The sequence below is a fragment of the Chelmon rostratus genome, chromosome 6 (assembly GCF_017976325.1).
Source record: "Chelmon rostratus isolate fCheRos1 chromosome 6, fCheRos1.pri, whole genome shotgun sequence".
In the NCBI taxonomy this organism is placed as follows: domain Eukaryota; kingdom Metazoa; phylum Chordata; class Actinopteri; order Chaetodontiformes; family Chaetodontidae; genus Chelmon; species Chelmon rostratus.
Window position 1 is genome coordinate 1,529,976 of NC_055663.1, and position 26,580 is coordinate 1,556,555.

At 43.4% G+C, this 26,580-nt stretch overlaps 1 protein-coding gene across 1 annotated transcript; it reads right to left on the minus strand.

Annotated features, from left to right (window-relative positions):
* Positions 1–343: 343 nt before the first annotated feature.
* Positions 344–20,110, minus strand: st3gal2 (ST3 beta-galactoside alpha-2,3-sialyltransferase 2). Its single transcript, XM_041938544.1, has 10 exons — positions 20,037–20,110; positions 19,928–19,937; positions 18,830–18,958; positions 17,365–18,036; positions 11,698–11,757; positions 10,177–10,310; positions 7,731–7,910; positions 7,390–7,435; positions 6,562–6,681; positions 344–6,447 (listed from the first exon to the last, which is right to left on the minus strand). The coding sequence occupies exons 1-10, from the start codon at positions 20,108–20,110 to the stop codon at positions 6,274–6,276; spliced, it is 1,599 nt and encodes a 532-aa protein (XP_041794478.1). The 3' UTR covers positions 344–6,273.
* Between the last annotated feature and the right edge of the window lie 6,470 nt (positions 20,111–26,580).

Genomic DNA, 26,580 nt, shown 5'->3' on the forward strand with positions numbered 1-26,580 from the left:
AAACAATAAATGGAATATTATTACTGATTAATTACTGCGTAAGGTGCATTTTAATGTTGTCAAGGTAGAGCTAGATAAACTTTGTATACTGCTGGTTAGTTTATTTGTATGTATACTTTAGAAACTGATCACATTTTCAAATCTTCCTCTCAGTACAGTACTTGAGTACTGGGCAACATTCCACCAGCACCAACTTGATGCTTTTTTAAATCTTTTATCTGCATATTGTTCTCCACAGTCTGGACCACATTATTTCTGTAGCTCAGTGTAAATCAAGGCTCTAACTAACAAACACAACATCACACTTAAAGGTCACGTTTCATGAAGCTTTTAATAAGATACAAAGAGTAGGATCACATATCATACATATATTTCAATGTAGTAAATACACATGTACCACCTTGTCCATAAGGTAGTCCTACTGAAGAATGAGACATTAAAGCTGTGACTAGATGGTGACAGATCCGGACAGCAGGAAACCACCTCTGAGAGACTAAACTGTGGAAATTCCAGCGTCTGTTTCTTATGATCCACCTGTACATTTGCTGTTATGGCAGATGTATTCATTAAGCAGCCTTTACTCCTACTTGATATTTCATAGTTGATTGCAGAGTGCTAGCACAATAGCTGATGGAGGTATGAATGTTAGCATTACAATCCACAGAGACGGTCTGATACGTGCAGGCTGCAGCTCAGCGGCTGCTGCTAAAGAGTTGTTTCTGCTCAGTGCAGCCCGGTGAAGTGGTGAGGAAAGAGCTGCCCGAGGCTGCAAGCTGGCAGCAGTCGCAGGCCATGTCACAGGGTCAACAGCCGGGACCAGCCGTGTTTCCACCAAGATCTGTCTGCTCCAGTCAGTGGAACTTCTCTCCCTGCTGCAGAAACCTTTTCTCCATCACCTCAGAACACCCTGAGCTGCAGCCACGTTAACCATGGCAACTGGAAGGAAACAGGCTAAGTGGTGTTTGAGTGGTCTAAGTATTTTTCTCTGACACAGACTCTCTTGATGTTAAAGCTGGAGACACTGTCTAGTGACTCCTGCCAGATTACCACAAATCAACCCAGTTTTCTGATTTGGTGTTAACACTAGCTCAGTGATGAGGCTCTCTAATATTTTAGAGTAATAAAGCCTAAAGCACATCTAGAAAAAACCCAGCAAGTATATAGTTTGACACTTTGGGAAAAATGCTTATTTTGCTTTCCTGTGAAAGTTTGATGAGAAGATTTTGTACCTCGTATTGGCTTAGCTTGAACTGGAGACAACTTGCCTTGCTCTTTACACATACTGCTATATCTTGTTTGTGTAAAAACAATTTGTGGTTTTGCTGTGATTGTGTGCCAAACAGCGGATCTCTGCCTGGAGCGGTTACCTCCAGGCTCGCCCGCCATTTCCCCGTTTCCTGTCTTAATTATGCTAACTGTCTCCTGGCCGAAGCCTCATAACAAACATGCAGACATTTGTACGTTGGTGGCAATCTTCTCATCCTACTCTTAGTCAAAAATTGAGGAATATTTCCCAAAATGTTGAACTATTCCTTTAAAGTAGACGCCTGTAAGGGATTGAGATGTTGCACAGATGTATTGTGACTGTTTCCCCAGCTGAACAGGTGTGCTTTCAGACTGGGTTCATTTCCAGGCTCATTCTCTTTAATTATGCCGTAAAAACGTAAATGTAATGAGTTTAATGTGGCTCTTTTTCCGTCCACAAAATGGAAACTGTGGTGTGTGTCGGCTGCTTTGTGCAGTTATACAAAGCTTGATAACACGCTTTCAGGCAGTCAGTGATTAGGTGTGTTACTGAAATGTGCCTCAAACCATACTGAGACAACATGGTGTAACAGCAGTCGTGGGTGAGAGCGGTGCCTCTGACAGCAAAGTAGAAGACAGCTCATATTAGTACGGGATGTTTTGGAGAGTCTAGTGTGGGATTCTCAAAATCTGTCCAGCTGAGCTGTGACACAGACTCAGCACACAAGTCAGCTTCATTTGACTTGTTTCTGTCACCGTTACCAGCGTTCACTCAGGAAAACATGCTGCTGCCTGGACATTTGGCCATCACAAAGGCCACATTTCCAAAAATGCTCTCAACCAACGCAGCTCTGTACTTCTTCAGACACTTACCTGAAAACTGGTGCTTGTTCCAGCTATTTTAGGCTTCAACTCCAGAGGAAAAAGAATGGGTGTACTGGGTCAGCGGCAGGAGGAAAGACCTACTTTAGGTTGGAACACTCTCTGATCTGTGTCATGTACTGGAGGTGGAACAAAAACCCGACTCTAATTCAGGCTGGCACACAGCAGAGAGGGATCACCCTGCTCCCCTCGCTATCTGATCACAATGTTCTGGTCTACCACTGCAAGAAATTGAGGAAGCGGATAACAGTTTCCACCCTGGAACAGGGTCTCAGTGAACTATGAAGACTTTACTACGCACTGCAGGCTGCAACAATGTGATAGGAATGTGTTGACCTCCTGCCAGAGAGCCCAGAGCTGTTCTGACATTATCTCTCAAACAATTTACATTCATTCTGAGGCTGGAAGGAGCATCTTGGGAAACAAACATCAAGAACACGGGCCCACGGTGGCTGACAACTCCAAGAAAACACTTAATCATGACAGCAACACTACACACTGATATGTCTAAACCTTCAGACGCTTTGTCATCCTCACCAGCTGTTATTTCTAGTTCGAATCTGATACAGAGAGAGGAGACAGGCACATCTTTACAGGCACACGATCCAGTGCATGGTCCTCTCTGTCTGCCATTTTCCTGCCATTCCTCACTATATGTTATCATGAAAAGCAGAAATGCCTCAAAGGTATAAACTACATGTTCCAAAAAGTAGCAAATGGCCTAATATGAATTCACGGCAAGTCACACTGCATCAGTTTACATCCTCTCCTTTGGCCTCCGGCGATCTTTACAAAACAATGGAAGTGTATGAAGCAGTAAGAAGTGAAGAACGGGAGGCGTCTGCCCCCCAAGCAGAAGGCAGGGTGTGTGTTTTCATGTAGGTGTGTGTGTGTGTACAGCTCAGAAGGCACAGCTCTCAGCCTGAAGAAGTGTGTGTGTGTGTGTGTGTGTGTGTAATAGAGAGAGAGACTAAAAAATGCAAAGGTAGCAGGTGTGTGTTGCAGATGGTGCAGCTGTAGGCGAGAGATGTCCAGCAGCAGGAAAAGGCACAAAAGCATTAATGTGTGTATATATATATGTGTGTGTGTGTGTGTGTGTGTGTGAAAGTGAGAGAAAACACAAACAATATGTCCAGATTTAGCCACACCAACAGTTAAAATGAGCCCAGCTCAACACTAAAGCATCCTATAAAATCTGTTATGTGCAAAGGAGGATAAGAACATTGAAAGCAGATAAAGTACAGTGGTGATATATGAGAATCACATGTGGTTACACAATATCATCCAAAGATAACACAACAATGCACAAACACAACTGGAATCAGCGGAGGAGGCACAGTTCTTCACATCACCTGCTGGGGGCGGTATGACACCCTGACTATCCTCATTTATGTGTGCGTCTACCTCAAACCTTTCTTAGCGAGAGCAACGGTCAAACTGCACGAAACACTAAGAATGAGCTTCATCATGTCATGTGTCGAAATCCTTTCAACTTTTAACGTCTCTGAGCTTCTGTTCTCACACACACACACACACACACACAGGTGGCTGTTATTTCTTGCACTCACGGTTCCTACACAGTTTATATTCCCACGTCTATCTTTCTTTACCATTTTGGAGGTGGCAGATTTGTTTTTTTAGCCCACTGTCTCGCATCTTATTAGTCACTAAAACAATATACTGACTCACTCTGAGGGGAACAAAGTTGTATCGTCTTCTAGTTTGAAAGGAACATTAACGACCCTGAAAACTTCTTACTGAGTCATGAAAACACTGGTTTGATCGGTTTTACATTCACTGTTGCTCATTAAAACCAAGGTGTGTGTAGAGATCTAACAAATGTGTTCAATGCGTTTCCTTGCCCATTATATCCACAAAGCCAACTTCTGAATATTTGAAATCCCACATTTCTTATGTCCGTGTTTACTTGCAGCAGTCTTCTTCCTCCCTGCCTTTCCTGACACATTAGCCAAAGGTGGAGAACGAACAAACCAGGGACCCGCTTATAAAAACATGGCCCCACAGTGCCACAAGTGGTCAAAAGCTCCACAGCGTACCTTTAACTTGAAATGTTGCTTATTTATTCATGAATATTTAACCCTATCGAGAAATACTTCATTTGAATTCAAATTTTCAGGAGCTTTAAGTAACGTATGAATTGTCTTTTGATGTTTATCAAATTCTAATTTGACTTTTAAAAGCCAGAGCTCTCTGAACAACATGAAGTAACTGTTCTGAGTCATTAATACGTAATAATACATTACTTTGAGAAATGGGGCAGTAAAATATGACTTATCACACCTTGAAAGACTTACTCAGTCACCACTTCTCCATATTTTCCAGACCTGCATAGGAACCTTGACTACTCTTCCTTGTCAGCCACCTGCTGCTTCTAGATAAACAAATCTTTGGATGGATGTACAGCCTCAGCTCCAACCAAATACTTTTACTTTCCTCCCTCTCTGTGTCGCCCATTTTCTGTTTTCCATTGATATTTCTGTTTTTTGATAGAGTCTCGCAGCACTCCCGTGACTGCTATTTGTTTGGAGGCTAAAAATGTTTAAATGGGTATTATCTGAGGAGACCAAATCATGAAAAAACCATTGATGTGCCACCTGGATGGAAAAGAAAATCTAATCTGAGCCAACAGTATAAATCCAGCAAAGGTGTAAACAGTACATTAAACTAATACATGAAATGTGCAGTCAGCAGTGGGATATGCCATGATCATGAAAATCAGAAAAGGAGGTGAAGTCTAAGGCGTCTGGTGGCTCCAGCCCCTCCAGACACAGCTGAAGTCTGGATTGGCTGGGCAGGGTCCAGGGCTAGTGGTTAATGAAGCCGAGCTGTTAAAGAATCCCAGATCCGGTGGGGTTTTAGTGAATATGGGCCTTAATCTGGGACAAAATGCCCCTGACAGTCTAACTCCACCAGGATACAGGAGTCAGGTTTGAGTTGAAAGGAAAAGAAGCCCTTTCAGAGCCAAAGCGGTGAAGCCGAAGCGTGAGTGTGCTGCACATCAACGACAGTGAACCCACGTGCACACACAAGCAAATGATGTGTTTCACACGCTGGTTTTGTCGGACTGGTTCTTCATGTTCCAGCTCTCTCTCTCCAGTCCTCCCCCCTCAAAACAGACCCTCAAACTCTGGTCCGGATACCAGCGTGCCTCCATCCAAACATGAAATCCCAGGAGATGGACTTTTGGCCTCATTGGAGTCTCATGCAGAGCATTTCTCCCTGTGTCTGGGTTTGAATAAAGACTGTAGCAGCAACTGCAGCTGCTGTGGTGCTTCATGCCAGGCTAGCTGGCTCTGCAGCTGAAGCTCATGCTAGTGCTGTACTGATCACTGTGAGTCACAATGACCAAAAGGCAAACATCCTGACCATGTTTCTGTGAGTCTGCTGCAAGGTGTCGAGGCCTTGCTGCGCCTAGTAAGGGGGAAAAGTCGTACGATATAAGCAGTCACATATCGTCTTATAGGCTGTAGAACAACAGTCTTCTACATGCCGACGGTGCGGTCCTCTGCCTTTTCAGTGTGTAGAATAGTGTATTTCTGTGAATGAGTGAGGATCAGACACCAGAGTCCAGAAGTGGGGCGTTGCATGCGAGAGCTTCCCCTCTCTGTGCTGTTCACAGCTGGTATTTGTGGTGAAGGGTTGAGCCGTCCTGCAGTCCAGGCCTCACTTGTTTTTTGAAGCTGTCCTAGGGAAGAGATATGTGGTCCATCCTGGCACCGGCCGCTAGTGGGAAAATCTTGAAAACAGTCAATTACTTCATTGTCAGATTTAAGGCTTAACTCCCACTTTAAGGTCAGTCTTATGTGAGGAGAACTACATCTGGATCTGGATGTTCCCAGTTCCTGGTTCCTACACACTCCTAACACCATGTTCTCTATCAAAGCCTGGGTTGGTGGGCAACCTCCCAAATATGAGGAAAAAAGAACAGAGCAACGCTGTTTGGTAGCATTCTATCACCACTATTTCTTCTCACCTTCTGTAAGCATTTGATTTTACTTTACTTTATTTTTTTTTTACTGGTGCAGGTAGGTGAAAGTGAGACTATCTAACACACTGTAAGCTACCTCTCTAGTGTCTGTTGCCATACCAGCATTGGAACATTAGATACACAGGCTGATTTACTGGTTATTTCCCAGGAAATACAGTGATTTTGCCGGCCTTGGCCAGCCGTTGGATGATCTGGGCTTCATAGTCTGCGTCATGGACACCAGTCTTCCTGAACTCTCCGGAGTAGCGGTTCTGTTCCCAGTAGTGGTGCCAGTTTCCCCGGCTGTCTGCCCCGAAACCAAACACATTCACCTAGAGGAGAGTCGGAGAGTGGGTCGTCAGGATGCATGCGATAGTTTCAGCATGATGCAAAGACTTACAGTATGTTGTTATGTGAAAGCAGAGACAAAAAGAGAAGGAACTAACCTCGTCACAGACATGCAGCGCAAAGAACAGGACTAGCATGCCAGTGGAGGGGTAGCGGCCATGATGTCTGGTCCAGTGGTCATGGATGTACTTAAAAAATGCTGGGTTGAAGATCTGGACCTGCGTGGTGGACAGAGATACTTAACAAAGCAAAACTGGCTTTCTACAGTTTGTCAGCACTGCCCCACAGTCTGATACCTTCCAAACATTCCTACTTTATGTACAGTTAAATCCAAGCTCCCCTGAATTCAGATTTAAAGCTTTCACCCAGGTGATTTCTACAGTAATACAGGAAAGATACTTCATGCAAATCATAGCCAGTGGACATTCAAAAGATCCAGCCAAACGAGAAAAGATTTTGCCAAGACACATTTTTAGAGAGGTTGTGATTGTTGTGAAAGATTGGAAACCCTGTTAACCAAATGAATAGTAATTACACATTTATCATGTGCCTCCAGGTGATGTTCAGTCCCAACAAACAGGGCTTTAGGCTGCTTAAAGCTCTGCAGTGGAGGAAATCTTATAAATCTATATTTCTGGGCCGCCTCCAAAGACACTGTAAAAACTGAATCTCTGACCAGCCGAAGACATTCCCAAAGTCTTCACATGGTGGGGATTAGTACGAGTTTATCCATTTTCAGGGATTAAAGAGCGAGCAGAAGATTATTTAAAACAAAGGAAAGGTTTATAATCGAACTGTAATCCTCCATCAACAATGGGGACAGGATGACATAAAGCGGGGTCACTCAGTGACCACACAGTACAGTATGTGTGTGTGTTGGCATATTGCTGCTCAAAGTAAGTGTGGTGAACACTGAAAATACACACCTTGTCTTTATCTACCCGGAGAAACTGCTTCACTGGAGCGTACGTACTGAGGGAGAGAGAAACTGATTAAACACACTCAATCAGCACACTTGATTGCTGCAGCTATGAATTCTGGATGATTGACAGCTGACAGATTGTTTCAGGCCAGTGACTCACACCTCTACTGAATGTGTGTGTGTGTGTGCCTTAGAGTCAAATGGTAGATGCCAACATTTAAGTGTCTCTAAACTGTGTGCACTATATTTCCAGAATTCATTCAATTTTATGTTTGTGTGCCCTCACATATGTGTTAATCCGTGCTTATGAATATCTGCGTGTGTGTGTGTGTGTGTGTGTCTTACAATCGAATCTGGCCGTTGGACAGAGCACTGGTGATCCAGACGAGGTCAAGCGTTTTGAAGGGAACCAGCACGAAGCTGACGTTGGCCGCCAGGTTCTTGGCGCTCTCCGGGTACATGAAGTGGTGAGTGGTGTGGCTGCCGGCGTCTTCTTCATAGCCCACCGTGGGAGCCAGGTTTATTCTAGGTGCATGGGAGGAACAGCGTAAGAGATGTACTGCAGGTCTTCAGGTCACACTTTGTCTGCAGTAAAATAGGTGCCATAGCGGTAGCACAGGGATCTCCTTTGATGCTGACTGTTAGCACTTCCTGTTTTAAAGGCTTTTAAAGGAGTAGTTCAACATTTTAGGAAATTAGAAGATCGCTAGTTTCAACTTGCTAAACCCACATTCATTTTTTTTATTTTTGTCCATGTGAACACAAAACTGACATTTTCGTCTTAGCTGTTAAATGCTTCAGTATGTTGCCATACGATGCTTAACAGGTAGCATGAAAACCGCTGCTTACTGGGAACAGTGCACGTGAGAGTGAACCCAAGCAGTCAAGTAAAACCAAAACCATGAGCTAAAAGATGGTTAACAACATGTAAATTGACAAATTGTGATCTTACATGCTGGAACTATTTCTTAACAAAAAATAGGCATGTGCAGGGACTGTGCTTCCCAAGGACATCACAGTGAGGTTGCCAGGTTTGGTACCAACATGCCAGTAGAGAGACCAAAACCAGAATTTGTGCCCACCTACCATATCTGGCAACCTGCACTATAGCTGTGTTTCTCACTTTGTTTTGGAAGTGAACTGCTAAACTAAGCGAGGCAAAGACAACATGGCATGTTAATCAGTGAGGTTTAGAGGTATTGGAGGACTGATTGTTCCACTTTGGACAGAGTCAGGCTAGTTGTTATTTCCTCTCTTTGAGCTTTATGTTCATTCCCAAAAGGAAAAACTATTGCATTATAGCCAGATTACACTGTAGCCACAAGTAACAACCACAGGTGAGACACAGTAATGCTAAATGTTACACATCATATAACACTGACTCAGCAATGTCAGTTACACAGCACTATCTATCGAAAGGCAAGGTTCATTAATTTAACTTTTCATTTGTAAGTGGCTGATTACGTAGTCTTGCTTGAAGCGATGCTCTGTGTTTATTAGGGGGCCTGATAAACCCCATTCCCCACAGTACTACACAACAACAGGCTGCTGTGGCCACGCAGGGCGGATCTTACAGTCATGTGGTTTAGACTTACCTCTAAACATTAAACAAAACCACATTTGTCAAAACAGGAATAGTTTGCTCCCCTTTCAGTTTAGTTTCTTTCTCCTGTACAGTGCAGACTTTTTGCTACAGAGACCATCTGCTTCAAGGTTGGACAAGCTGATGTTCTTACATACATGACACTGTTGTGAGTCGTTTGTCTACTTGTGCTTTGCCTCAAAGTATAGTATATTTTGTCCACTGTAACCTTCAGTCAGACAGTAACTGAACCGCTCAGCTGTGTCTGTGTACTTCAGACTTTGCTGTATTTACAGTAGATGTGACTCACTGTCTGGAGGAGTGAGCTGTTTATGTAAACAGGAAGGTGCCCCTGAAGAAAAAGGCCAGTGTGAGCACCTACCCATATGTCAGTGAGGCAGATGTTTGTTTAGATAGGGCGAGTGAAAAGGCAGACAGACGGGAGGTGGGTGGGGGTGAGCGGCGCTGTTGCGGTCCATGCTGATTTTAAAAACAAATGAGAATCAAACCACATCAATGAGAAAGCACAAAAGGAGATGGAAGTCGGAGGCTGCCCACACAGGTCTACTGAGAGAGCGGATGCTCGTGCTTTTAGCACACAGAAACAAAATACTAGCCTCTCCCTGCAGACGCTTTCATGTCACCAGCATGTGACACATACACGTTTGCAACATATTTGAAGCAGCATAAAGCTGTGTGTTCATGCCAACTGACAACAATCAGCTTCTGTGATTCATCACTGCTGAACACAAACAGGACTAGATGGAGACAAAAGGATTTGTGTGCCTCTCTGCATGGGTGTGTATGTGAAAGACACAGTCGCAGTGTTTGTGAATCTTAGCACATAAAGCGCTCTGTGGTGACCTCACACAAGTCAGGTGACCTCTCTGCTGAACAGAGGACAGTGTTCAACATTGAAATTAAACATAGTATTAGAAACACACATCTGCTTTCAGCTTCTTTAAGTACTTATCCTTTTGTACACACACAATCCTGCATGACATAATCTTCAGGTAATATGTTGTGATGGTATAGTGCTCCCTGACAAGAACTCTCTCCTCCCTCCATCTCTCCAGCTGTCTCCCATTTACTCCCCCTCCTTTCTTTGTCATCTTGGCCTCTATCTCCATATCTTTCAGTCTTGCTGTATTTAATGCAGCCCCGCATCTGCTCTCTGGTCTCATCTATCTATTGCATCCACCCCCTCACCTCATGATATAGTTGTGTCCGTCAATGGTCGCCCCATATCCAGCCCCACGGAGGTTTCCGGAGTTCCCCACCACGGCACAGCGCAAGCAGCGTCCAGGATCCCACGAGCCGTACGGCGACCTTCCGGGAATCACCTGCGATAGACAGCCGTGATCGAATCAAGCTAGCCGGACTCAAGTCACACAGGAAATTACATATGACACTAGAAGAGACATAGAACAACCTAACCTGCATCTCAGACCTGATCGTAAAAATACATCCTGCTCTCAATACTGGGGCAAACTCTTCATGAGACCCTGCATGAAAAATACATGACCCCCGTTGCGTCATCTTGTGTTTGCTGTGTGAGTCTCCTCTCTCTGCAGGCGGCTCATTAGTGTAACCTGGAACACCTCAGGGCCTCAGTGTGATCCCAGGGTATTTACTGGCTGCAGAGCAGTTCTGCCTTCTCGCTGCTGCTGCAGCAGCTCTTTGCTCTCTGTTCTCATTTGGGTTGGTTATGTTTTCTTAGGTTACCTTTATGTTTTGTTCGGCACTTCACAGCACCCACACACACAATCGGTGCTCATGCACACTTATACCACTGAATATGCTGTCATCCAAACCCCACATCTAAACAATCTTTAGTTGTCATTTTGATTTACTTCATGTAGCTTAATAAATATTAATATCTTTTTGTTGAAGCTTAATCATGGTGTGTCTCTTTTTCTGTTGTGACTTGGGCTCGTCTAAAAGGTTAGATGGTTTGGTGCCACAGTTAGTGGTGCGCAGTGTCGACTGCACATGCTGAAGAGTTTAGTCAGTCAAACTGTGCACTGTGTGAATAAAGTTTAGTTGGACTTTTGTGTCAGCTCTGGTTTTTGGTCTTCAGGGAGAATCATGTTTTCCTGCAGGAAGCGTTTGCTTCTCTCCTGGGTTGCGCGTTCTGCCGTGGCCTTGCTTAACACCCACTGCAACTGTTATTATTATTATTAGTCATATTTCTATTATTACTAGATAGTCTTAGTCTTTCACCCCTATACCCAGGTTGGACAACCGATTTGCACGTCAGACCGCTACATATATGTACATATACTATCACATTAATATGGTCTCGACCTGCTTTATATGGAAAGTTCTGTTGTGAATTGGTGCTATAAAAATGAATTGAATTCTCTCCAACTGGCACCTGTTTGTTGTGGTTTCTTTATGCTTTATGTTTTTTTTGGCAGTCCACAACACCCTCGATCATTTTGTGCCTCCCTTTGTGTTGTGACTTCCTGGCCTTGGTCATGACAAGCCCCCTCTGCTCTGAGGGAGCCAGGCTGAGATATCTAAACATACAGCCTTATTTCAATGCACTTTGCTATGTTGAAAAAAAAACCAGATACATTAAAATGAAATGAGCTGGGCCCCTGATAGACCTAATGTCTAATAAAGACAATCTGTTCCCCTCAGCCTTTGCCCTAGAGTGTGAAGTAAGGACTTGGCTGATTTGAAAGTACCAGAGTAATGGGAATATTAATTAATAATATGAAATACCTGGAACAACCTCAGCAGCACCTGCTGGATGCTGTGGGGTTTAAACTGGGGCTGCAACATCTAGAGAGAAACAGAAAGTATGGTTAGGATGTGCAGTTTCTCCTCTGCAGACAAATAGGATGTGACAACAGACTTTATATTTAGTTACGTTCTGTGCACCCATGTACGTGTGTGCATGCACTTTGTGTTCGTGTGGAAATAAGCAGGTGCTTGCGTCTGTGTGTGTTTTTAGTTAACAGCCATGTGTAAGACTGACAGGATGCAGTCAGACTGGGCGAGCTGGGGTCAGAGGAGCAGAGACATTACTGTCCACATTTCAAAGACAAGCTGAAACAAGACGGATGGCAGTAGAAGAAGAATGAAAGGTGTCCAAAAAAAAAAGCAAGAAGTCTCAGAGGATTCAAACCCCCACTGAACTTCACTCCCAGCAAATGGTTTGGCTTTTTTCAGAATACTTAGATCTGGTTGTCTGCACATACACCGCTTATTTCACCTGAAGTGTGCAAAGGTTTCTTTGTGTCTGTCCAGGCAAGTTTTCTTCTCTTTTAATCACCAACAACAGGGAGATGTCACAATGTCCTGCTCTACTTTGAGGGACACAAGTGACAGCAGAGATAACAATAAGCCTCTACTGTCTGGCGACCAAAAGAATAAATAGGGGCTGGTTAAAAAAGTCAAATTAAGTATCGAATGTAAAGAGGAAGGAAGCAGAAAGGATCAGGGCTGAGATGTGAATGGAGTTGAAGGAAACATGAAGAGGGGAGGATGATGAAACTGCCAGTGATTCTGCCCTTTAAGTACCTGACTGTCAAAGACTTCATGAATAACTAACACTGTGAATGTGAAGCTATTCATTTTCTATGCAAGAAAACCTTTATTCAGGATTTGCTCTTTGGCTTCTTTGAAGATGGCCTTAATGCACTCGTGAATTTCGTGAAGTCTTTATTAAAGTGGATATTAAAGCAATATACAGAAAAAAAATCTGGTAAGCCAATAAATAAATTAACATTAAATAATAAACCAAATTTGACCAAACAAAGTCTTGATATGATATTATTATTTTACAGTACAATATCAACGTAACAACAGCATTGGAAACCTGGCACTCCTCATTGTTTACACATAAAGCACCTGAAAGCACATAAAAGTGGCTACTAACTCAATAATTTTTGAATAATGTGATAATAAAAATTTGAATATTTTTAAATCACAGTGGATATTAAATATGTTACAAATAGAATTCAGCTTACTGGTGTTAACTGTCCAGAGACATTGTCACAATTACCTAATTTTAATTGTCCAATATTTATATCTGCTGACCTAATCACATTCCCACCAGCCTCAGCTGTACCTTGTTTTACTAGTATTTAGAAAACCTTAGTATGTTAACAATAAACTAGGATGGTGAACATGGTAAGAATTATACCTGCTGAAAATCAGTATGCTAGCTTGCTAACATTAGCATTTAGCTCAAAGAACCGCTGCACCCCTCATGGCTGCAAGCATAGCTGTGGACTTTGGTTTTACTGGTCATTTTTTTAGCTTTTCGTGAGGTTTCTATTGACTTTTTCAAACCCCCACTAGATAACTTGCTAAAATAAAATAATAAAGGTGGGCTTTACAACGGGGAATTTTTACTAGAAGACTTAAGTCTATCAAGAAGACTGGAACTTTGGAACGCACCTGTGCCTATATCTTGAGGGATGGAATAAATGTGTAGCCACATGTTCAAAATCAAGAGCAAAACTACCGGAATATTTCATCTGTTCATTTAAGTTTTTTATTTTATTGGATTGTAAAGAGAATGACACACTAGCAGTGCAAAAAAGATTTAAAAAACACACGCAGGTAAATCAGTATCCATGTGTATAAAGCCTCCACACACATGAAAAAAATCCCTCGAAACAAAAAAGCACAGACATAAAAGTTTCATCAGGATATTGGCAGCCACAGCATGGCTGTTCCTCTCCATAGCTCTCTTTCTCTGTCTCTTCCACACCAATCTTCATTTTCACACCCCTTTGCCACCACCTCCATTGGCCTTAATTCGCTTTTCCCAACACAGATCTCATTCACTTACAATTTCATTCACACATCGTCTCGAACAGCCTCCTTTCCCTCATGTCTAATTCCTTCTCTTTAATTTCCCTTGCTTCCTCTTTGTTTCTCCTCCTGCTCCTCTTGTCTTTCTCCATCTTTTTGTCTCTGTGGGATGCCCGTGCACCCTGCAGCTCTTCAGGGCTGATCAGAGACCACTAAGTCTTTCTTTTACTCTCCCTGACTTTGTTTCTCATACTGTTACTTCTTTGCATTTTTCTCTCTTTCTACTTCCCTCTCTGTTTTTCCATTCTCCTTGATCCCGCCATCCTTCGCCTTCTCCTGTCTCTGACTCCCTGCATGGTGCGAGAGCCAGCTTGGCACACTGCATCACTGTTGTTCAGGAGCTACTCATTTTTGGCAGATGTTTTTTGGCATCCATGCCAAATGCTGTTTGCTTTCTTCCTCGCAGCTGTCCTCTGACATCTGAAGTATAAGCTCCCTGGCATCTACTTTAAAGTAAGTACAACATATCATTTTCACTTAAACTAATATTTTACTTCAGCAGAAAACTGCTACTTTAAGGAGCCATTGCACTGGCTTTTGACTTCTACACTGGATTTACTGACTTTTGTCAGTAAATCCAGTGTACTGAACCTGTGCCTTTACTCCTATACTATCTGCCATTGACACTAGCATAACCTGATTTGTTCCTGAAACCTGACTGCGGACTTGGTTTTCTCGTGAGTGAGTGATCCTTTGCTTGGCTAGCTTAGCTACCACTAGGTTTGTTTTAAGCCTGGTTGCTGGATCTGAAACAGCTAAACTTCATAATGGCTGTTTGTGGATAATCCCTGCCAGCATACTCATTGTTACAAGGTGACATCACACGGCTGAAGTGGGATCTCAAAGACAAGGAAGAGCTAATTCTGGGGTTTTCCTTTCAGCTGAGGTTCTGGGTTTGGGTGCAAACAAGCGGCCCCTCCTCTGGGCTAAACCCAAGTCCCAAGCCTGCTCCATTCCCTGCAACTCGGAGCCCTTGTGTGCAGGGGTCATGCTAAATGATTCTTCCCACCGTCCTCATCTGAACCTCTTCAGATGAACAATAAATTCAAAGCACTAGACAGTGGGGCTGGACCACACTATTGATCAAGGCACCAGCTGGTTGACCTTCCATGGTCTGCCCTGGTTTCCCCTCCTGAGGTTGGTCACATCCTGGCTGCCACGGACCTCACCTTGAACGGGCGACACTCTGCTTCCAGCAGCACCAGGGGTCGGCTCAGCTCCTACAATCACACCCCTGCCTGCCACCCTGTTGCCACTTTTTTGAGCCGTCTGCCGACTCCTCCTCTGGGGGGTCTCTGGGGGTGTGGCTGCTTCTGTTGCTTGCCAGGACTCTGCTGCTCCACATGATTGACTGCCTTCTGCCATCATTTCAGCGGAACGTCAATCTGTGGTCCCCGTTTTTAGTAACTCTATGGTCCCGCATGTAGCAGTACATGGTGGCCAAATCTTCTGCTATTCAGGTGCCTGCATGAAGGACCCACCACTCTGCTGCTACGCTATTAACTAGAACTCGCTAGATAGATAGATAGTCCACATTGCCAATGTTCTTGCTTCGTTCCCTTGGCTTCCTGTAAAATCCAGAATAAACTACAAGATCCTGTTGATTACCTATGAGGCTCTGCATGGCCTTGCCCCAGTTACATTTCTGATCCGCTCGTCCCTTATGTCACTTCTGTATTTCACTTTCCAACTGCAAAAAAAAAAAGGGTTTTTGCAACCCAACCCTGGAATCATCTACCCCCATCTATCAGATTTGCTGAATCTTTGGACTCTCCTTAAAACTTTTATATATAATTTATATATATATATAAATATATTATATGTATTATTATATTTATATATATAATTTATAATTTTTATAGGCAAGCCTTTTTATAGATCTCCATTCTGGGCGTCTGGTCTGTTTCTCATTGTGCTGTGTTTTATATTGTGCTGTATTTTTACCTTATTTGTTTAATCATTTTTATCTTTGCATGTGTGTAAAGTACTTTGCAACTGTGTTTAAAAAAAGTGCTATATAAAAAAAACTAACCCTTACTTAACAGCTGTGCCTAAGTTCAAACTTAGTCTAATTACAGTAAGCGTTAACTGAGTAGAGATTTACACATCACTAAACTTAAGTGTTGCGCCAAACAATTCATTGCATAAAGATTTGCTTTATCTAAACATGTGCAGGTATAACTGCCACCTAGCTAACTGAGCCAAATGACAAAATGAATGTTAGCTTACTAATATATGAGGCTGAAGAGTAACAGAGATAGAGCCTCCGATTCCGAAATGAACTGTGTTTGCCGAAGGGGTTTTAAGTGTTTCCGAGCCCATGCGGAATTACCCTTTATACAATCATGTGTTTCACCTCACCCCATCCTTGCTTGTGAACAACTGAGCCTTTCAAGGACGCCCCTTTAATACCAAATCATTTTCTTCTCTTTGTTCTGGGGTTTGTTTCATTGTTTTCTTCTGCATGCTATATATATTTTTCCTTTCTTTCCTTTTCAGTTCTCCTTCCCCTCCCCATTTCTCTGGTTTATTTGCACATCTGTTTCATGCCTCACACCCCTCTTTAGCCATTTCACCACTCCTACTTTCCTATTGTCCATGTTTGCTTTGTTCTATGTGATCATCTCTGTTTCTTCCCTATCCAGTCCCCCCGTTCTATCTTTTCTTCCTCTCATTTATTTCTCTTTCTCTCTCTCTCCCTGTTCATCACCTCCCTTTTGCAGTGTGACCTAATGACTTGGCAGCTGTTGGCCTGTGTTTGCAGTTTTCTGCCATTTCATAGCTAGACTGAGGCTATAGCTCTGAAACAGAACTCTAGAGCAGCCAATGAAGGACAGCATACAACACTGAAGATAACACTGGAAACACACACGCACGCACAAACGCACGCAGGCACGCACGCACGCACACACACACACACACGACATATGACTCCTCGTGTGTCAAGTATGTACTACTTGTAAGCAGGGATTGGTGGGCTCAGTGATGACGGAGGATGAGGAGGATGGAGAGATCTGCGATTTTGTAATTTGTACTTCCCCTTTGCTGCGTCCTAGAAACTTTTCTCTCCCATGTAACTGACTTGTCATGCACACAAATGAAGTGCAATGAAAGAGTTTGATGATGCTGCACGCACAGTAAAAAAACTAAAATACAAAAAAAAAAATGTGTTTTTAGAGAGTTTAGAGAGTTTGATGATCAGATGAGAGAAGATCAAAACGACTCTCATGATTGCACGTTAGATATGGAGCTGGAGCAACATGTTCAAAAACAGTACAGAGGGCAAAAACAACTTGTTTCCAGTCTTTGTGCTAAGGTAAGCTAAGTGGCTTCATAGCTTCATATTTACTGTACTGTACTGACTCTCGAAAAAAAGTGCTTTTTCCAAAATGATGAACTATTTCTTCAACTTCATATCATGTTTGAATTCTGAAATTATCTTGAACATCACTAAAAATGGAGTGTTTTGCACAAGACACATTATACTCATACATTCACAGCAAAATGATTGTACCCTAACTGTGTCACAACTAGCATATGAAGTGAAATCACATTGTTACTTACCACCCACCAGTAGTAAACATCAGAAGGCAGCTGGACGTTGTCTCTGGTCCAAACCGGTGAGATATCGGGGTCATAGTTCTCATCGAACCAATCAGAAACACCGGGGTCTCCGACGCAGCGTGGGCAGGCACACGTCTTCTGCTGTGGGGTGTCAGACGGTGACAGCTTGTGTGCACCCACATAGCTGGGCACCAGCTTCACCCGCCTCGACTCCTCCCACCCAGGCGGCTCCAGGTAGTTGAAGCCGACGCCCCCCCGGAGCGAGACGGAGAAGAAGAGTGAGGTGAGAAAGACGAGAGCCAGTGACCCCAGGAGAACCCAGAGTCTGCGGGAACATCTCACCCTGCCTCCTTTCTCTGGCCCGCCTCCTCCCACAGTACTACCTCCCACCGCTCCAGCCGTCCCCGCGCTTAGCCACGGCCTGAGCTCGGAGAGTCTGGGTGCTCCCCTGGATGGACCCCCGCCCCAGGACCCCCAGCCCCACCTCCTGTCCCGGTGCAGGGTGGAGGACGGGATGCGGCCCCCCCATGGCCATGCCCCCACCCCTGGGCCTGCCACTGTCCCCAGCCCACCACTACTGCCTTCTCCTCCGCCGCTGCTGCCTTCACGCAACAACCACCAAGGTCTGGTCAGTGTGACTGGGATGACCCCTGACTCGCACAATACCACCCACTATATGAGACACACACACACACACACTGATGGAAGACAGTGTGTCAGAGTCAATTTGTCTCACAGTCAAGCTGTGCGCTCAACGATGCTCCTACGCTTTCTCTCTGTCTCCTGCTGGATTTTCTCTCTCTCTCCTTCACAGCTATGTGCTTGTCTCATACACAGAAATGTTTCCACACACACACACACACACACACACACACACACACACACAGGAGTCACAGCTGAATCACACAAAGCTGCAGCCTGACGTCCTTTGCTTCTTCAACTTCGATTTTTCCACCTTTCTATCCTCTGTTCATTCCCTCCTTCTTCACCCTCCAACTTTCCCCTCTCTGGCCTCCACTGTCTTTACGTCCACCCTTCTCTTTTCCCTCAGTGTCGGTTTTCAGTAAAATCCAGCACACGGTGTGAACGGATGCAGCAGGTCCCTCTCGTTTTCTCTGCCATCTGTGTGAATATTCTGCTCGGCTTCAGCACTCTGCCTTCTCTCTTTTCCTGTCTCTCGTGTTGCACTGAAGCGATGTAGCCAAGGAAAGCTGGCAGACTAGTTGAGAGCAGTGGAGACAGGGAGGGAAGAAGGGAGGAGGAGGAGAGGGAGGAGGAGCAGTAGAAGGGAGGAGGTCTGGCCTGAAGGGTGTTCCATCATGTCTCTAGCCATCTTAGATCAAAAAATACCTATTCCGCTCCTCTTTTTTCTCCTTTTCTGCTTAGTTCCTCTTTCATCTGCTCAGTATTCGCTCTTCTGTTTTTTTAACTCCTCTTTTTGCTTTTCTCTTGAGGTTCATCTCACCTGGTTTCTCTTTGTCTCAAGGTCTTTCCTCTCCTCTTTCACCCCTTCAGTCCACTTTCTGTATCTGCCTGTTTCACTGATGCTCTGAGAGCTTCTCCGTGAATGGCAGCTGCACTCCTCAGACACTAACTTTAAAAAGTTGGGAGAGAGTCTCAAGTCTTTGAGTTGAATGATGAAATCTTAATGCGATGAGAAAAATTCAACACACTAGCAGAGTAGCATAAGATTTCATGCTGTTCCAATGAGAGTGCAGAACTCTCTGCGATCATCTTCTAGTGTCAGCTCTGTAGTTGAGGGGCTCTGGGACATGAAAAAAAATACAAAGATAAAAGTAAAAATTACTTTGGGAGAAGTAACCAAAGCACTGCAAGCGGATTGTTCAATGTTCAAAGATTTCTACGATGATGATTCATCCATAGGATAAGCTGCTCCCAGAAATGGCCAAAGTGGTGCTGCGCAGAGGGTGCAATGGGAAAAAAGACAAAACCAATCAGCCCCAAATCTCATCTTCTCTCCAGCTGGCTTTGAGAGGACGATGGGAGGAAGGGCAGGGGCAGTGTCTACCCTGCAGCCCAGAGTGCATGTATGTGTGTGTGTGCCTGTGATTTAATGTGTGTATGGTGCTAAGCTAGGGTTGCGCACTGTCTGCCAGCTGCACTTATTTAATTGTGTTCTACAGCTGTGCTGCTGTGGGTGTGTGTTTGTTTGTGTGCACCCTACTGGGGGGGTGGCGTACGTTTCATGAGGCTGGTGAACTTGAGGTGACTGCTGCTTAGCGCTAATCTGCCAAACTGTAATCCAAGGGTAAAGCCCCAGCAGTGCCCACCACTTTATACCAGCTGTCAGCCCTGCTCTCGTTCATCTGATGCCCTATAAACACCTGCTTAACTCACCTCCACACAAACACAAGATTCAAGGTACACTGGTGTCTTTCTGCGGCAATAACAACCAGTTTTGATGTGTGTTTCTGTGTAACCTGGACCCCTAAGGCACTGCTGCTCCCAGTGTTTTTATTTCATGATCAAATGTCTGTGTGTGTTTGTGTGTCGTCCACGGATTCGCCTGTCACGTCTGGCCTGAAGTATGGCTTCCTGTTACCGAGCAGCACCTGTGGAGACACAGAGAGAGAAAGAGATGAAAGACAGACGAGAGTCATTCACTGCCACAGCCTCATTGACCATATTGACATATTTAATCCTCATCTCGCCTTCCAATTTGTTCCTCTTCCCCTCTTCTCATCCTCACTCCCTCTTTGCTCAGTTTAGCTTTCAGGCTGTCCATCACAAGGGACAAGGCTCTGTCCTGATTGTCTGTCTGCTGATTGGTGCTGAATCATTTCAAAATGTCACTATGCTAAATTGGAAATGTTGAGGCAGGCTGGCAGGATACAGAGCGGAAGAGTTGGGGCAGAATATGAAGCAAATGAACAGGCCTACACAAAGCCCTCTCAGAGCTGGTAGCTGCAGTGTTTTTGGTGGATCATGCGTCTGTCGGAGACGGAGAGTAAGGTGCACACACAGTGACTCGAGACATGACTTGAGACTGAAAGATTTGAGACTGAAAGGAAATGTCTGATGAGCTCCCTTACTATCATGCGTACTTGAGTTGCTACCAGCCCTGTACGATGTGGAATTTCCCATACTGAAAAACAGAATGCACCGTCCCTTGCTGCCCTTCATGAGACATAGTGAAGAAGCATTATATCAGAATTTGCGGAAGAGAGTGACGCCTTGAATGACAGACAAGTGGTCTGTTGTCACTGAATGTCATTGCTGAAGGAGACTCAGACGTGTGTTTTTTAAAAGTCTTGACCAATACCCTTAGCTCAAGTCTGCCCATGAAAAAAGAGGGTGAATGGCAGACGGACCATGAGTGGATCAGTCCTGTCAGGAGCAGTGAGTACAAGGCAAACTGGACAGTTTGCTGTAGACTTTTCTGTCCAACCTGAGGCAACACTCTGCAGGGGACCTGGACCTTAATATTTGGTCTAAACTGCAGCTGTACGCTCATGTTACTACAGCTACTAACTTTAAAAGAAACCTTTCATTGTGTATTTTTTCATATTGCACTGCATTAGTCTGTTAAAGCCATCATATATCAAACAACTAATCAATGCTGATACTGTATGATAATAGATAATAGAGGGATGATAATGCAGTACGTGCTTTGAATTCCTCAGATATAGCTATGCATCGTTCTAAGCAGACCAGATGGCATGCGGCCGATGATACAAAGCTCATTACAGCCATATCAGACTCGAGACTTGACATGGACATGCACAAAATGACTTGTGAGCATCACCGACATCTGTGGGGGATATTTGCTAAGATCACACTGAACTGCTATCAGGCTGCAGTGTAGCCAGGTTTTGTTATGGTTATGGTTTTAGTTATTTCCTGTTTTTGTTGAAAGCTTCTCTCCTCATGTATCATGTTTTCCTGTCTGTGTGTGTTTTGTCATTATTTTATGTCTCCAGTGTTCATTAGTTATTAGCCTCTTGTGTATTTAGTCCAGGTCTTCTATGCTTGTGTTACTAGTGACAACACGTGTTTGTGCTGGTGTCTAGCTCAGTTTTTGTATTTCTGCTGTGCTGTCTTTATTAAGACTACAGATGTAAATGATCTTAATGAAGTTAATCTCATTTCCAAGTGTTTGTTGCTGCTATACCATTGGTAATTTATTTAAATAAGTGTACGTCATTTCTAAACAACTACAATGAAGAGGAGAGAAGAGTCTGAAAGTGACTGTGAGGTTGTGTGTTTCAGACAAACATTTAATGTCTCAGTTCCAATATCGGTTTTATTCCAGTCGTGGCGTTGGATTATTTTTCCTTTAAATCCCATTTAAATCAATTTTGTCGTCGTCTTCTGCAAAAGAACTTTGATCCCCTTAAATGTCTTGGCCTTAGTTTTGGTATCTGCTCAGAGCTGGCCCCAAGACCTTATACAGCTGCAGGCCTTGGCATCTGGAGGGGTTTCTGACTTTTTTAGCATGCCACGTTAAGTAATCACGGTATTTTGCTGAAGAATATCCCACAAGGTGCTGCTTTTCTTTGTCTTATTCAGTGGTAATTATTATCATTATTATTATTGTGGTTTTGGAGCATTGATCAGAGGAAACAAGCAATCCTGAGCTTTAGTTAATTGGATGGATATTTTTTCACTACTTTCCCACAATAAATAGACTAAACAATTGGTTGAGTCAATGAGAAAACAGTTGGCAGAATAAGCAATAATGAAAATAATAACCCCTACTATTAAGACTTTACGTATCTCACCATCACTCTTTCCTCCATTTCACAAGCCCAAACCTTGGATCAGTCTTTTAGTAAAAAGGCCAAAGGCAATTTAACTTTTTTGACCTTGTGTGTTCTTCTCAATGAAACAACACTTAGTTGTGTAAGATAAGATAAGATAAGATCAATTTATTAATCCCCAGCTGGGGAAAACAGAATTGTCCTGCTCTTTGTCCCCTCCACGTATGAGGATGATAACTAATTACATTGTGACGACAGTCTGCCTCTTTTCTTGCTACCAAGCCACCCACCCGGCAGCTATTATTTTCCACTACTCTAAATTTGATGCATTGCCATGGTAGCCAGCAAACCAGGCAGGGTTGTTACGGCAACAAAAACCACAGAGTCCCCAACCTTGGCCCATGCAATCGATGTTAGAGCACAGACAGACGTTGCTTTCCTCTAGTATTTCTGCATTTGCTGTGTTTATCGTGCTGTCTGCGAAAGGGAGCTGCACACGTTCCCACCTGGAGCCACAGCCGGGCTGCATGTGAGAGTGCAGGGACAAACAGCCGTCTTCTGAGTCCTAACAAGCTACCAACTCAAGCTGGTTGGTTTCCCACTGTCATTTATCAGATGGTGTATTCCTTCTGCTTATCAATGCTGCTGAGGGTTATAATTAAGTGGAGCATGAAGCTCATCTCTGCCCCTTTGGTTTTACTAAGAAATGCTCCCAATACAACTGAGAGCATTCTTTATTGTATTCATTAGTTATTTTTGTGAAACTGAAGGACAAACATTGTAGATACTGGCAACTGTTGAAGGGAACAGTCAGTACCTTCTACTGTAATCCTCACTGTTGTCTATGATGTCCTTCAGAGTGCACACAGCTGTCAATGAAATCTTCTGTTGGATGATTCATCACATCAGGTTTTCCCTGAACAAATGCAAAGTTGATCTATATTGAATTGATTTTAGCAATCCTACATGTTCTGCAGCTCAAATGTAACATCTTTTTCATGAGCCTGTCTCGGCAGTATAGACAGTTCAAAAGCAGTTCTCAGTATGTGAGCTTGCCGTCTGTTTTGTATTCTGTCTAGTTTTTGTCCGCTGCTCTGCATCTGAATGGCAACATTTCTCTTGCATTGATTTCAGCCGAACAAGCTCACCACTTCAAACTCTCAGTCACCGCCTCCTTGTTCCCCGATCTTGGCTCTCTTTAGGACCATCTATTGTCCTGTTATATTCCTGGAATTTTGATGCATTACATTTTTACAGCTAGCAGTTATCACCCAGGACCTTTCTGTAACTGTGCAGGGAAATTTCAGTCTTTTCTTACTCTGCCTCCTGTTGAATGATCTTGTAAATGACACCCTCAGTCACCCCCTCTCTATGGTGAGGCGGTCTAATAATTCAAGTACAGGTCCATTCCCATGCAAGCGGGTGTCAGGCACCAAGTCAAGACCACATGTTCCACAGTATATATATGCTGCAAAAACAGTTTTACTCCACGCACATGGTGTGCTTGTGCAGAAAAGCGAGCACCAGCTTTGTTATTTATTGAAATGAATACTTGCCCTGGGCAATTCTGCTCTCAGTCTTAAGATCATTCGTTTGATTCATAATATATGATGACCATAAAAAACTTAAGCAGATCTCCCATTTGTAACTTGTGCAACTGTGATCTATAAATTTCACATCAACTTCAATTGACAGGACCTGCCTTGTGATTTCCCCTTATATGATGCCAGCACAAATGAGGGTTTAGTCAGGAATTGCCATGGACCACAAGCGAAAAGCAAACTTTTTTGAAGGCAAGATCACAGGGATGCCAGAGGAGAAAGAAGCAAGGCAACACTAAACCGTGGGTAGACAAACAAAGCCAACATGCTGCTTGGGAGTGTGCTGCAGTGAATGAGGTGGACAGAAAGACAGAACTGGGGCTAATATTCAAAAGACATGGTCTGACCTTAAACTAGAAGGGCAAAAAATCACTAATCACTAATTGATGTGATGTATCTGAAAACAATGACTATATGTCTGCTAATTCAGGCTTTAACTGATCATTCCTAGCACATTGTTCATGCTCAGGCAGTTTACCACAGGACACACACGCTTCTAAACTGCAATGCTGCTTCATAAGCAAAAGCATCAAGTCTAGACTTTGCTTAGAGATAAGATCATTTCCATTTCAAAGCAAAGTTTTATAAAGAGCTACTTAAATGTGCTTTTCTGCTTAAGTCATACTTAATTTAAAGCAACATACACATACACCATTTAAAGCATAAGTCTCCATCATGATTGTGCAAGCGGGCTAGCAAGGAACACAGGGAATAGGACCCAAATGCTTACGCCAGAGGCAGAGCTTGTGCAGTTCAAATGATTTATTCACACAAAAAAGGTGCAAAGCCTTCAGAATGATGAGGCAAGCAAAGGTGAAATCCAGAGATGGCAGTCGGGCAAACTAATCCAACAAGCAGCAGGCAAGAACCAAAAGTCCAGTAGACGGGCAGAGAAACACATAGCAAATATCCAAAAACACGAGGAGGACAATAGGAAAGGCTGGAACGCTCGACACAAGGCTCTTCTCATTTCTCTATTTTATGCCTCCCGTGCTCCTCTCTCCTCCCTGTGCCTCTGACCCTGAAATCTATCGCAGCTCGTTGTCCTGGAGGATGTCTCAAATTCCCAAAATGCATACTGAGGAGAGAAGAGTGCAGAGGTTTGCTGCAGGGTGCACAGCTGTATCTGCTGTACTGTATGAAAGGGCCGTGCCACACAGCTGGAACATACAAACCGCTCCTTTAAACATGTGCTATTAATGCTCATTACAACCTTGTCATGTTTCTATATGTCATAATGTTGCAGAGACATTTTTCTGGATTGTGAAGATATTATCTACAGTTTTTACGTACAGGTGAGAGAGAGAGAAATATTTACATATATACTTTGTGTCGAGATGAGTGTGTGTGTGTATATATCACTCAGTCGTAAACATATGCAATTATATTTGTGGAGTATTTCTCATCCAAACATCTGTAGTGCTTTGCATAATGAAATATATACGTATGTCTCTGTGGGTTAAGTAAAAAGAAGTATGACATCTTTACATTCTTGTCACATAATGGCATGTTGTGACTTGAATTAAAAGTCAGTGTAAGTGTCATAAACAGTGTTCCGCTCATCTGACAGACATCATAACAAACAGTCGAAGGCGATGACAAAACAACGGACAGAGGAGCTGCTGTGCCACGTCATGTGTTATTGACTGCTCTGAAGCAAGGATGTCTCATATTGTTAAATGCCTCATGTCTCTTACTTGCCTCCTCCGCTCCCATCTCAGGTACAAACTGAGAAATGAGAAGAAGGGCAGGCAGAAGGACGAAAATAAATTAAGGGTAAATTAAGAGTATATGAGTATTTTACGAATGAATGAAAAACACTGGGAGTAGGACGGGATATGTCGGTTACACCTCCTCCATCCAAGACACATTTATTTCCTCCGAATCCGTCACTTGTTATGCTGTTTTCAAGTTCACTCTTTTTGGTAATGGTAGTATTACATCAATGGTGTTACTGCGCCCTCTACTGATTGTTTGCAGCCTTGCTGCGTTATTTCCAGTCTCTTGTGAGTCTGCATTGAATTTGACTGTGAGCGGAATATATTTTAAGGCAGCATGATTATAAAGTGCTAATTTTAAGTTGAAATGTCAAAGTAACCACACAGGGCAGTTTATTCATTCATAATATCAGTAAGGTAGATGGCCTGTGTAGTTTTCTGTTGTACATTGTACTGGTAAAGGTAGTTTTGACAGGTTGAGTAAACAAGCTACACACGTGTTTGTATTCGTATGTGTGCCTGGCATTTTATCTTCTCCTTGAATACAAGTTTAAGTTTGTCTTTTTTCATGGTGTGTTGCTGTGAAGACATAATTCATATGACAGCATTTTGTTATCTCTGGACTCAAACAGGCATGTGCCGTACACCTCTTACCACATTCAGCCAATCTATGACTCATTTCAGGTCTACTGTAGCAGGTGATTGTGGTACAGGATATGCTGTACCTCATGACAACCTGCGAAATCTGTTTTTCTTCCATGAAATGTGGCAATTTGCATCTCACCGTGACGTCTTTGTACCTTCACCCACAAATTAAAATAACGCAAATAACTTCCATAACTTTGAATGTGGCAACAAAAGCAACAGGGAAATACAATAATTGCAAAACTATAACAATACATATACAACAAAAAAAGTTTTAAAAATTAGTTAATATGCAACTCTGTAACTCGTTACCGCCAACACTGCTCACTGGTTGCCAAAGCAACACACCACCACTAACCTGGCGTTTTTTACCATTGGGGTTTAGCATTAGACTAGCACCTACATGACCTTTTCTAAGTCACTGGCTCCTCTTCTTACTTCTCTGGAGATGCTGTGACCAGAAAAGCTTGAGCCTACTTGTTTGGGAGCACTTCTGTATCTGTGTGACTCCCATGTTTAATTAATGACTTT